Genomic DNA, 13,010 nt, shown 5'->3' on the forward strand with positions numbered 1-13,010 from the left:
AGAGAGACGTCTGTGTCCCTGGGGAAGGCTGGAGGGTCTCTGGTTTGAGTCCAAGAGATCCAGGCCAGCTGGCACTGAGCAGGTATCCCATCTCTGCACCTCTGACTGTCCCCAGCTGTCATTGTCCTGTCATTAAGGTAGACATGCTGTGTGTGAGGAGTAGTCAGCTATAGAGGAAGAAGTCTAAGCACATAGTAGGGCATGCAGCAGCCCTTGGTACCCATAGCTCTAGTTGGATGGTTGTGATCTGGAAGGAAGCTTCTGGAAACCTACTGCAGGGTTCTCATCAGGCAAGAAGAATGGTACTTGCTGGCCACTGGTACTGGCCAGGGCCCCTGAGCCTTAGGCTGTGCTTTGTGTACTTCCAGGCAGCCAACATGTCCGGGACATTTGGAGGAGCCAATGTGCCAAACATGTACCCTGGTGCACCTGGGGGTGGCTACCCACCAATGCCCCCTGGGGGCTTTGGGCAGCCCCCTCCTGCCCAGCAGCCTGTTCCTCCATATGGGATGTACCCACCCCCTGGAGGGAACCCACCCCCGGGCATGCCCTCATACCCACCGTACCCGGGGGCCCCTGTGCCAGGCCAGCCCATGCCGCCTCCTGGACAGCAGCCCCCAGGGGCCTACCCTGGGCAGCCGCCAATGACTTACCCTGGACAGTCACCAGTGCCACCCCCAGGACAGCAACCGGTGCCGAGCTACCCAGGGTACTCAGGATCCGGGGGTGTCACCCCTGCTGTGCCCCCAACTCCGGTGAGTGCCAGGCTGGGGAGGTGGGGTGGGCCAAGGGAGGGCTTAGGACTTCAGCTGCAACTTCCTATTTTCTCAAAGAGCATCACTTTCTCAGAGGCTCACCCAGTCCCCAGCCCGGGGAGCTGCCCCGCTTCTTTAGGTTGGGTTGGATGGAGTACCCCAGTGGGTACTCCCCATTCCTGCACTGATGCACTGTCTGGACCACGTGTTTAGTAAGAACTCTCCAGGCTGTGGGTCTCAGGCCTCGTGGCCAGCAGAATCCCCTCCACCCATGTGCCTGCCCAGATACGTGGAGAATTCTTGAGATCCCCTTGGGTAGGGAAAGTCGTTGGCAGTTCCTCCAGAGTTGATCTTGGCTCATTAAGGAGAAGTAGCTCATGTTTGCATAGTCTAGAATTCATCGTCATGGTTACATGGTGGCATGTGCTAGGGGACTATTTTTAGACAGAGGGTCCCCTCTGCTCACTGCCTCCACCCCCTCTTCTGTTCACTTCCTCTCTCCCTTAATGTGTTAGCACTGGTGTGCACTGGCCACCAGTAAGCAGTTTAGCTTGCATGTGGGTATCTAAGATAAAACATCTGAATGGGAGGAGAGGTTTCTTTGGGCTCATGGTTGCAGTCCGTGGTTGTTTTGGGCCTGTGGCAGCTCATCACAGTGGCCAGCAGAGTAGAAGGGACTTGCTCATTTCATGGCTGCTGTGTAGCAGAAAGAGGAAGTGGTGGGAAGACCCAATATCCGGTTCAAGCCACACCTCCGATGACCTAACTTCCTTCTACTAGGCCTGCCTCCTGCAGTGCCACCACTTCCAGTAGTGCCACAGGCTGGGGCCCAAGCCCTCAGTACATGGGCCTTTATAAAGAAGACATTTAAAATCCAAATCATAAGTCTGAAAAATGCAAATTTGCTGGCAGTGTAGCTGTCAGGTTGGCAGCGTAGCCTCAAGGTCAGGACCAAGGAACTCAGGCTGGTCCAAATAGTCGGGAGGCCATGCACTGCTGTCAGGACTGGGTGCATGGCAGTTCATGTCTGTAATTATAGCTACTTAGGAGGCGGAGGGCTGAGGATCATGGTTGAAAGCCAGCTAAGGCAGGAAAGGCCATGAAACTATCTCTAGTTAACCCACCAGAAAATTGCAAATGGAGCTGTGGCTCAAAGTGATAGAGCACTAGCGTTGGGCAAGAAAGCTCAAGGACAGTGCCTAGGCCCTGAGTTCAAGTCCTGCAACGGACAAAAAGTGAGTGCTCACATCCCCCTGGGGGGTGAATTAGGACCCCCCACCCACGTGTCAGGACTGCTCTGATTTGTGTGAAGAATCCAGAAGGCTGGGGCCTGCCCTTCCTTAGGCCCCACGGCCTGGAGGACTGATCCTAGGGGTGGAGTTTTGCACCAGGATTCATCTGAGGGAGCTCCAAGCCACAGGGGCACCGAACTGCCACAGGGGCACTGAACCGTGGGAGCCAGGCCAGGCTTCTGTATGGGAACACTAGCTCAGATAATGCCATGTAAGGCAGACTTGCCGGAGAGTCTCTATTCTAGTTGACTTAGGGTTCTTTCAGGGACTCCAACTCAAGAGAAAGAGGTGTTCCTGAGGCTGAGGGTGGAGCAGTCTCCCCGCTGAGGGGGAGATGTTCTACAAGTAATCTAATTTGAAACTCTTGGAGCAGTTTGGAAACCGAGGCACCATCACAGATGCCGCCGGCTTTGACCCGTTGCGAGATGCTGAGGTTCTGCGGAAGGCCATGAAGGGCTTTGGTGAGTGACCTGTGGTGGCCCAGACCCCGCCCTGCCGGTTTCCCAGGTGCTTCCACAGTGGCTGGGAGGGCTGAGAGTCAGGTGGCTCCATAGTGATGGGAGTGGTGGCAGATGGGGCAGTGTGGTTGGGTGCCCAGGAGAACTGGATGCCCCGGGCCAGGAAAGCCCACAGCTGTGGAGCAGCTCCATGACCTGAGCCTGACCACGCCCCACTTTCTGCAGGGACCGATGAGCAGGCCATCATCGACTGCCTGGGCAGCCGCTCCAGCAAGCAGCGGCAGCAGATTCTCCTGTCCTTCAAGACCGCCTACGGCAAGGTGAGATGCAGGGAGGATTGAGGGGGGATGACCGCTGGGCCCCAGCCTCTCTGAGCCAAGCACAGACTATGCATCCAGCTTTTCTGTGGGGCCCAGTGGGCCTGTGCCTGATGTAAGGCAGTTCCCTCTGCCCAACAGCAGATAACTTTTAGGGGCAGTGGTGCCCTCCAGGGGCATTTGTAGGGCACAGCATTTGTAGGGCACAGGGATGTGGAGAGCTCCTGGACTCTGGGTTCTATAGCCCTGACTCTACCACAGCTCACTGAGACTAGAGGCATGCCATTTTTCCTCACACCCTCTGGCCTCAGTTTCCCTCCCCAGCCTCCTTGTGACAGCTATATAAGAGCTATGTATGAGTTTGTGTTTAGTTATCTGAGGGCTTCGTAGGAAGAGGCCTATGCAGGTTGTCTTTTGGACTTCAAGTGTGCTGAGTCTTGGGTATAGATAAAAATTGGATTAACTACTGGATAGTTTAGAGTTTCAGTCCAGCTGTTTCCCAGCTTCAGGCTGCTGAGTGACCCTGGCAGGCTCTGAAATGACAGGTCTGGGGCAAGACCTTAATTCAGGCCTCTCCCCACTGCTGGGACTCCTGGCTGCCAGATGTGTGCTGCTGCTGTTGTCTCTGGACACCTTCTGTGGATTCTCAAAATAGTGTTGTATGACTAACCAGGATCTGATCAAAGACCTGAAGTCGGAACTGTCAGGAAACTTTGAGAAGGCAATCCTGGCTCTGATGAAGACCCCAGTCCTGCTGGACGTGTATGAGATAAAGGAAGCCATTAAGGTAGGGTGCATGCGTGTGCGTGCGTGTTGTGTGTGTGTGTGTGTGTGTGTGTGTGTGTGTGTGTTTGATAGCACATTTGCTTGTTTTTGCTCAGTGTCACTCCTGAGCCCTTCTGGGTTGGAATCCACAGGCAGCTTCTGATGGCAAATAAGGTGCTGTTGTCATCAACGAGCATCAGGATCTCTGAATCCTGAAGAGCTGAAGTTTAAAGAGAGACTGAACTGGGAGAGTAAATTTAACTTGGGGTGCAGAGGGAGGCTCTGGGAGGTGAAATTTCTCTTCATCTCCATTTCTTTGGGACGTGCACTTCCCTTTCCAATCTGTTTCTGTGCCTGCCTCTGCAGCATGTCTATCTCCTGTTTGTCAGAGATGCAGCTACAGCAGAATCTCAAGTCTAATGAGGTGCAGTGTCCAGGGCTCGATGTGGGCTCAGTGTCCCTGCTCTAGTTGACTTTGACTCTGGGCTGGGTACCAGCTCATCCATAGTCCTGGGTCTCTGTGTGTCCTGTTTATGGGGTCAGGAGTCCGCTCAGAAAGAGATTCCTGTGTATCAAGCAGGCACCCCAAAGGAGCTGCAACCCAGAGGCATGAGAAAACTGGCTTTCTCTGCCTGCTTCCACAGGGGATGGCGGGGAATTTGTTGGGTACAGGCTGGAAGGGAGAGAGGATTCACAGCTATGCAGCAGACAGCTTTTGCTCTGGGAGCCTTGATGGCCTCCGTCCATTGTCCCCTTCAGTAGCTTCATGAAGTGATGTGGAAGGGCAGGAATAGTGCAGATGAGTCCTGCTGTTGCTGGCCAGTGTGTGTCTCTGACACGCTTCCTTGAGGACTGGCCCCATCAGTGTTCTGCATACCTCAGCTCATTCAGTGTTCATGACTTCTAGGGCATAGGTGCAAGTGCACTTGAATTTTATACCCAAGGCCCAGAGAGGTTAAGTAACATGCCTCAAGGTCACATAGCCCACCCAGTAAGTTGAAGAGCCAAGATTCAATCTGACATAAGCCAGGCTGCTGACCCTAATCCTCTGCTTTTCTGGGGTTCCTGGCATGTTTGTGCCTTTTGTCCTCTTTGTGTCTGCCTTTTCCTGCGTGTCTGCAGACTGGCCACACTCCGTTCAGGACTCTAATGCTTTCACATGTTCTCCACCGCACGGGCTCTTACATTTTCTGGTCAGTGGGGCGAATCCTCCCATCCATGCTGACAGTATCTGGTGTTTTCCTGGGGCTGGGGAGCAGAGCTTCACAGGAGCCCCGTGGTGAGCATGGCTCTATGTTCGGAGCCTCATTTGCTGTGTAATCTCTGCCATGCTTGCTGGGTGCTCAGGGGGGGCACGGTCACCAGTGTAAGGTCTGTGTGTTCTCCGACCCAGGGGGCTGGCACCGACGAAGCCTGCCTGATCGAGATCCTCGCGTCCCGCAGCAATGAGCATATCCGGGAAATTAACAGAATCTACAAAACAGGTCTACTATGCCTTTCCCTCCGTACCTGCCCCTCCCTGCCCGCTCCTCTGTGCCCACCCCTTCATACCCTCCCCTCTGTGCCAACCCCTTGTGTCATCCTCTCAGCCTCTGCACATCCGGGCTTTGGTCGCACCCTCTCTCAGGGCCTGTTACTCCTCCCTGGCCTCCTTATCACCCCGTTTCCTGCCACTCCCAACACACTGGGCTTTGACCCAGGGTGCGGCCTGCCTGGTGTTTGTACACAGAATAGATGACTGTGGCAGGGGAGGGCTGGGGAAAACCTTGGGTTTGGGCCAAGCCTGACCAGAGGCCAGGCCAGCCTGGAGGCCATGGGCTATATTACCTTGAAGGACCATCTAGACCACCAGTCTCTTCAAGCCAGGACTCCCGGGCCTTTGTCCTGCCATTGCCCATGGTTGGCCAGGAGGGGCAGCTTTGGCTGCAGGCTTCAGAGTGGACTTTCCTTGTGTCTCCCTTCCAGAGTTCAAAAAGACCCTGGAGGAGGCCATTCGAAGTGACACATCAGGCCACTTCCAGCGGCTTCTCATCTCTCTCTCTCAGGTATCTTTCCCTGGATAGGACAGGAAGTCAGAGATGGGGAAGCGCCAGGAGAGGGGAAAGGAGGGAGGAGGGAGGAGGTCCTCCCTGCCCCAGAAGTATGCTCCACCTGAAAGCCTGCTTCTTTTCAGGGAAACCGGGATGAAAGCACCAATGTGGATATGTCACTTGTCCAGAGAGATGTGCAGGTGAGTGTGAGAGGCTCCCTGCCTGGTACCTCCTTAGCCAGGGCTGCCCCGCTTTCTCTTGCTTGGTGGGGAAGGCCTCTGGGATGGGTACGGATGGCCGAGCTGAGTTTGAGCCATGCTCTGCCATTTGTCTGCTGTGTAATGCTGGGTGGGAGAATAGGGGACGGGAGATTTATCAGTGTCATGGCAATCAACAGATACCAATATAAAACTCCACTGGAGGACCTGGAGCTTTTCTGTGTTGAGGTGCAAATGCCATTGTTTGCCACGTGGTAGGGTTGGCACTCGCCTGTTCAAATTTGTGTTTGTAAGTCTAGGAGCCACTGGAATTGTGCAGACTTTTGCCTTTGTCCCCTCCCAGATGAGTGGCAGGCAAATGGGGACAAGTGCAGGCACCTGAGCTCTCAAGAGAACCCAGGCGTTGCCCACTACTGAGTTCAGACCTTGGGGTCCTGGCTGAGCTCCCATGCTTTCCCTCCTCTGCTCCTGACTGCTGCGCCTCACCTGGGCCAGTAGCGCTCTGAGCCTGCCTGTCTGCCATTGGCCACCAAGAAATGAGCCAATTGCTTCTGCCCTGCCCTCCAAAGCACTTTAGAAGCCTTCTGGGGGTAAATATTTTGGGCTCGAACCTTGTAAAGTTAAGTGCAGAGTGACCTGCAAATTCTGCAGCCTTACAGTCATGTCAGTTGGGCTCTCTTGACTCATAACCTGTAATCCTAGCTACTCAGGAGGCTGAGATCTGAGGATTGTGGTTTGAAGCCAGCTCAGACAGGAAAGTCTGTGAAACTCTTACCTTGACTAAATTTAATGAAAGAGAGAGAGGGGCAGTATGGGGGGGGTGGAGACTGGAAATAGTGCTGTGGCTCAAGTGGTAGAATGTTAACCTTGAGTACAAAAGCTCGGGGACAGCACTCAGGCCCTGAGTTCAAGCCCTAAGACCTGCATCAAAAAGTAAATGAAAGCTTTGGAAATGTTTGCTAGAGATCAGAAGTGGGTTCTCATGGGAGGTGGGTTTGTAGCAGCTGTGGGCTGAGCTCCTGTGTCGTGGTGTGCACCGAGTGGCTGTTTGCAGCCCGTCAGCCCCTCCCACTGCCCTGTTCCCTCACTTGGCAATAGACTAATTTCTATCCAGATGCCCTCTTTGGGGCCTGGAGGCTGGAGTCATGGCTCAGTAGTAACATGCCTGCCTCATAACACGTGGTCCTGTGTTAAAGCCCCAATGTACTGCCAAGGTACATTGAGTCTGTATTTTAGTCCTGATGCAAGTTGCTGCTGAGTGAGGATTTGAATGTAGCCTAGGCCTCTCCTCCTATCTCTACAATTTCTCTTCCTTGGTCAAGTGAAGGCTGTTCTCTATAGGTTCTGGACTCTAGCAGTCCTATTCTTTGTCCCCCAGTGTGAGTCCTACACTGTGGGGCAGGGAAGGGTATTTATCTGGTTTTGCTGTGAGCTGAGCACAGCAGGACATGGCAAAGCCACAATCCTTCTGCCAGAGGCCTGCATTTCCTGTCCATCTGGGGCTGCAGGGCCCAACCTTGTTCAGAGTTTTTAGATGACCTGGGCCTGTATCCTCATCCCTGCCCAGGACCTGTATGCTGCTGGGGAGAACCGCCTGGGAACGGATGAGTCCAAGTTCAATGCCATTCTGTGCTCCCGCAGTCGGGCCCACCTGGTAGCAGGTAAGACTGCCCTGGGCCTCCTGGGGCTAAGTCAGGTGAGGGCAGATGGACACTGGAGAGACAAAGCTTTTCCCATGAGGGGTTTTTGCTTCCCCAGAGGAGCCCCCTGGTGGTCAGTTAGAAGATAATGTCCTAGGGTTTCCCAGTTCAGCCAGCTCCTGTTGTAGACAGCACAGAAAGCTGTGAGGGAGTGGATTTCCAAGCAGGTGGGTCATATATACAAGTGTGTGAGTGTGTGTGTGCACGCACATGCGCAATACACCTATGCCAGTCCTGGGACTTGAACTCAGAGCATAAGCACTGCTCCTGAACTTTTGTACTCAAACTCTCTACCACTTGAGCCACAACTCCATTTCTGCCCTTTTAGTGGTTGATTGGAGATGAGTGTTCTGGACTTCCCTGTCCAACCTGGCTTGAACCATGATCCTCAGATCTCAGCTTCTTGAGTAGCTAGGATTGCAGACACGAACCACTGGAACCTAGATAGGTAGGTAGGTAGGTAGGTAGGTAGATAGATCTATTTTAAAATTATATTTTAAGCAGTTCAACAAAGGGCAGCTGGGTCTATTGGCTGGATTGTAGAGGACAGAGTGGGGGAGAGCCTCTGGGACACCCATCCAGAATGTGGCCTAACAAGTAATCCTAATACTTCTACTAGATTTACTCATTCAGCACTCATAAGGAGCTCTGACCTCATGTCATCTATTAATTGGTGTGGTTGGGGTTGAGATCTGAGCCCTGAAGACTATATTTTTCTGGGCTTTTATTCAGGAAGCAATAAACAAATACTGAATAAAGTCTGTATCAGGTGACAAGACCTGTAGAAAATAATAGTAGAGCTGCAAACTGGGGCAGGACCGACTGGGAGTGATGGTCCAGTGGGAGGACTGGGGGCAGTCCTCGGTGAAGTAAAAACATTTCACCGAACAACCTGAAGGTGGCTCAGGTGCGAAGGCTCTGTGTGTGTGTTTGGGGGTGAAGGGGGTGTTAAGGGGAGGGTTTCAAGTGTATTCCAGACACTAAAAGGGAAGTCCTTCCAGTGTGGCTGGGGCAGATAGAGTGAGAAGAGAAGAGGCTATGGTCCGAGGTGGAGAGGGCCTGTTCACAGGGCATGGAGGAGGGTGGTCTCCTGAATTAGAGTGGAAGCTGTTGGAGGCCTCTGACCAGAGGAGAGAGACTTGCTTGCTTGTTGGGCTTCATACTGGGCCTGCAGGCCAGACACAGCACAGACACAGCTTCCTAGGGTTACCTGGGCCCAGGTGGTTCTCAGAACTGTGAAAGCACAGAGCAGGGGACCAATTAGAGGTTGTGAAATGATTCTTGGGAGACACAGTGGCCCGGTCTGGGGTCAGCCTAGGTGGTGGGAAGGGGCTGGCTGCTGAGCTGGACAGAAGGGGCTTGAGGATGCCACAGGGTTTCTTTTGGCTGAGTGAGTGGAAGGATGTAGATGGTGGAAATTCATTGGTATGGGGAAGCCAGGAAGGCAACTGGGCCCTGAGCCTGGTCTAGGCTAGAGACGGAAGTTTGGCTAGGAGAGGTCCCCTTTCCTAATGCTGAGGTGAGAACAGCATTATGAGGACAGGGTCCCTGGCCACTCCTGGAATCGCAGAAGCGTTGGCGGGGTGTGGTAGTGTGCAAGGAGGCCAGCTGTGTCTGAAGGCCCCTGGAGGCAGCCTGAGCTGCTTAGAAGGGTCCATGGGGTGTCATGGCAAGGCCCCCACACTGCGCTGCTCACACCGAAGGCCTCTGACCCAGGCTTGAGAGCGTATTCTTCCATCTCCAGAAACAGTGGGCCTGGGGTGATGGGGGAGATGGCTCACACAACTGTGGACAGGGAGCTTGGAGTTGAACTCAGGCCCCAGGGCCCACTTCTAATCTCACTGACATACGTGGTGAATGTGGGTCAACGTCATAATGAAACATTCTTGTGGGGGGGGCTCCAGGAAGCATGGGGAAGAAGCAGTAGCTGAGACAGAGACACGGTGTCGATCATAGCTTGACTCTCACATGAGAGCTTCAGGATAAGTGACAGACAATGCCGGCTAGGCTGCAGAAGGGCAGTTACGTACAGCGCGCCCCTCCTGCCCAGGACCCGCAGCCCGCTACCCAGGATCTGGGCCTGCTGTCTCAGCTTTTTTGCTCGAAGTGGATACCCTACCACTTCAGTCACAGCTCCACTTCCAGCTTTTTGGTGTTTAATTGGAGTTATAGATAGAACCCAGGCTTTTCTGCCTGGGCTGGCTCAGGTCCATGATCCTCATATCTGAGCCTCCTGGAGAACAAGGATTAAAGGAGTGAGCCTGGCAGGGCCTGGCCTAATCTTGTTTCCTGCGGACACCAGTGAGGTTCACCTCTTTCCTGCACTACCAGGTTTGAGAAGTCTGAGCTCAAGTACATTTTGAGGTCCGTGGTTCAACCTGGGACTCTGGGAGGCAGATGATTTGGTGCATGACATGTCCCTTCTGTCTTCTCACTAGTTTTCAATGAGTATCAGAGGATGACAAGCCGGGACATTGAGAAGAGCATCTGCCGGGAGATGTCTGGGGACCTGGAGCAGGGCATGCTGGCCGTGGGTAGGTATCTGGCGGGCCCTGTAGGGTGAGAGCTGGAGCAGTGAGGCAGCCAGGGCAGCTTGCTAAGTGGCGCATGCTCGCATGCTCGATCTCCGTGTCCTGGAGGGCGGGTCTTGTTTATATTTGCAGGGTAGATGAGGGAAGGGAGCTGCTGTGGGCATTAGCGGGAGGGAGAGCATCCAGCTGCTCTCCTGGAGAAAGGTGACTCACATCCTGCCAAGTTTCCTCTAAAAATACATCCCTGTGGGCAGTTGTCACATGTTTGCGATGGAAACATGCAGAAAGATTTCTACTTGCAACAGCAAAACAGGCCCACTGCGGGGGAGTTGGGAATGGCTGGCTGGGCTCCCAGGATGGCCCTGCGCTCTCTGCAGCAGGACCTGATGGGCTCCAGGAGCCTCCCCCATGCACTGTGCCCTCGCCATCTCTCTCTGTACCCAATTTGGGGACTCAGTTTGCTCATTTCTTTGAGCCTTTCTTGGGACTTAGGGTAGTCAGTACACCTCCTTTTTCCTATCCTTCCCCCCCCCCCCAGTTCCTTCCAGTGTTGTGGCCTGAGAGCTGTAGAATGACACTAAATGCCCCCCCCCCCATGAAAGCCCCAGCCTCTGGTGCCACTCCTGGGTGAGAGCACAGTTCCTCTGTGCCATCCTGTCTCAGGGCATCATTACACTCAGGGCTCTGTTTCCCACTCCTTTTAACATGATGCTTGTTAGGAAAAAGGTTGTCAGTTGGTGTTGAGTCCCTGTGTGTTTCAGGCCATGTTAAGGGGATCAGATGGGAGGAGGAAGAGAAGATGTTGGGTAGAGAGAAGGCTTGGATGTGATCCTATAGACTGGTTGCGCTGTTTCTTTTCTAGTGAAATGTCTCAAGAACACCCCAGCCTTCTTTGCTGAAAGGCTCAACAGGGCCATGCGGGTACGTAACTCCTAGAGCCGAGGGCCCAGGTTGAGCTGTCTGAGCCCCACGGGGCCTGGGGCAACAGACTGGGTATAGAAGGCATGGTCATCCCGCCTCAGCCAGGATGCGGGAGAAGCCAGGAATGGGGAAGACCTGGGCGGGGGAAGTGGCCGGGGTGCCGCCTGATGCTCATACTCTTTCCTGGGTGGGCTCTTCAGGGAGCAGGGACGAAGGACCGGACTCTGATCCGCATCATGGTGTCCCGCAGTGAGGTGGACCTCCTGGACATCCGAGCAGAGTATAAGCGGATGTACGGCAAGTCGCTGTACCACGACATCACGGTATGCGTCCCTGGGCCTGCCCAAGCACTCTTCTCTGTTTGCAGAACAGCCACGTGCTTGTCCTCTAGGCCACGTGTGGCCAGGTTGCTGATGGACCCCAGGCTTGTTCTCTACAACACTGCTGCCCTCAAGCAGCCTGTCAGCTCCCTAGGGCAGGGGCCCCCAGCCTCCGGGACCTCACTGCTCAAGAATTACCTGACAGGATCCACTCAGGACACAGGGATCCCTCTGGGCTCTCCGTACCTTAGCCTTGACCTTCAGAGTCCCAGGCACCCCACACCTCTGTGGTCTGTCAGCCAGCACTGGTGTGAAAGGTTCCTTGAGGCTCAGCTGTGGCTCCTCTGAGTAGCTTGACAGTGGAGAGCACACAGTAGGACATCTCAGGATATCTCAGCAGTGGGAGTCCAGTGCTGGCTCTTCTGCTTGCTAGCCAAGTGATCAGGAAGCTTCTTTCAGATCATGAAAGTCATGCTAGTTCCTCTCCAGTTAGCCAGGCAGCCATGGACGGCTCTAATAGATGTAGACGTTGTCACTGCGTGTTTGAGCCAGGCCACAGCCTTGAACCTCCACACTGAAGTCTCTAGAACCAGGGCCCCATTAAGAACATAATATCACCCAGTGTTGCTGGGCTCTTACAGAAGAAGCTGGCAATCCCCATTTTTGTGTGACAGCAATGCTGCTGTGGGTAGCAGACAGTGAGTCCTCCTGGGTGGAACGTCTGGGTGCCCACTGCCCTCGCCGTGCCCCCCAGAAACCCCTGGGGATTGGACGTGGCTGGAAGTTGGCTAAGGCTGGCCTGCCTTTCCAGCAGTGGTGAAGAGGAGAAGTTTGTGGGAACAGGGGTCCCAGGCAGGACACAGTGGTGTTAGACCCCAATATGGAGCAAGGTAAAAGCAGTGGGTGAGGAGTAGTACCAGTTAGCCCTTGAGGGATGTCTGCCCGCTCATTTCAGATTTTATTGTGGCTGTTTAACCTTGATAACTGGGACAAGTGTGGTTTTTTTTCCTTTGTGCCAGGACTGGGGCTTAAACTTAGGGCCTTACCTTTCTCTCGCTTGGCTTTTTCACTCAAGGCTGGTATTCTACCAGTTGTGCCACAACTCTACTTCCAGCCATTTTCATGGTTAATTGGAAATAAGAACCTCATTTTTTTTTTAAATTTTAGGGAGCCTGGGCAACACTGACCCAGCGATGCCCGTGTGGTCAGCTCTGAGACCAATGGGGTGGGCCAGAGTACTTAAGGTAGTGAGAATGGAGGTTCCCCCTCCTCAGAATAAAAGAGAGACCCTCAAGGAGATGGTTTGGTATTGACCCTGCCCTCCGTAAATGATGTCCTCATTTCTTTGACCAGGGAGACACTTCAGGGGACTACCGGAAGATTCTGCTGAAGATCTGTGGTGGCAACGACTGAGCCGGGATGCTGGCTCACCTCTGTCCCCTGCTGGCGGCAACAGTGCTGGGAAAAGGCCCAAAGAGCATCTTGTCAGTTCCTCACGAGCCACACTTAGCCCCTGGAGCCTTGGTCCTGCTCTCCCTGCCTCTGGGCAGGTTTGGGAGGGTCTGCAGCACCCAGGAAGCCTTCTCTACCCCCTGCTCGCCACAGATCCTTCTGTTTCGTTTAGATGTTTCATCTGTATTCACCCTCCCCCTTGCTGCCATTTTAGTTGTGCCATTTGATGTTTTTCTTTGAAGGACATTTTC

General features: G+C 53.9%; 1 protein-coding gene across 1 annotated transcript in view; it reads left to right on the plus strand.

The window, feature by feature from the left end:
- Anxa11 (annexin A11) overlaps window positions 1-12,798 on the plus strand; it is a 44,031-nt gene extending 31,233 nt beyond the window's left edge. Inside the window, exons 4-15 of the mRNA XM_090346673.1 lie at window positions 369-755; window positions 2,421-2,508; window positions 2,731-2,825; window positions 3,496-3,609; window positions 4,981-5,071; window positions 5,553-5,632; window positions 5,761-5,817; window positions 7,403-7,496; window positions 9,974-10,069; window positions 10,929-10,987; window positions 11,188-11,310; window positions 12,661-12,798. Of these exons, the coding sequence (XP_090202799.1) occupies window positions 369-755; window positions 2,421-2,508; window positions 2,731-2,825; window positions 3,496-3,609; window positions 4,981-5,071; window positions 5,553-5,632; window positions 5,761-5,817; window positions 7,403-7,496; window positions 9,974-10,069; window positions 10,929-10,987; window positions 11,188-11,310; window positions 12,661-12,720 (1,344 nt within the window). The 3' untranslated portion in view covers window positions 12,721-12,798. The remainder of the gene's footprint in view (window positions 1-368; window positions 756-2,420; window positions 2,509-2,730; window positions 2,826-3,495; window positions 3,610-4,980; window positions 5,072-5,552; window positions 5,633-5,760; window positions 5,818-7,402; window positions 7,497-9,973; window positions 10,070-10,928; window positions 10,988-11,187; window positions 11,311-12,660) is intronic.
- The last annotated feature ends 212 nt before the right edge of the window (window positions 12,799-13,010 follow it).

The sequence above is a fragment of the Megascapheus bottae genome, chromosome 15 (genome assembly GCF_031878675.1).
Source record: "Megascapheus bottae isolate mThoBot1 chromosome 15, mThoBot2.hap1, whole genome shotgun sequence".
In the NCBI taxonomy this organism is placed as follows: Eukaryota; Metazoa; Chordata; class Mammalia; order Rodentia; family Geomyidae; genus Megascapheus; species Megascapheus bottae.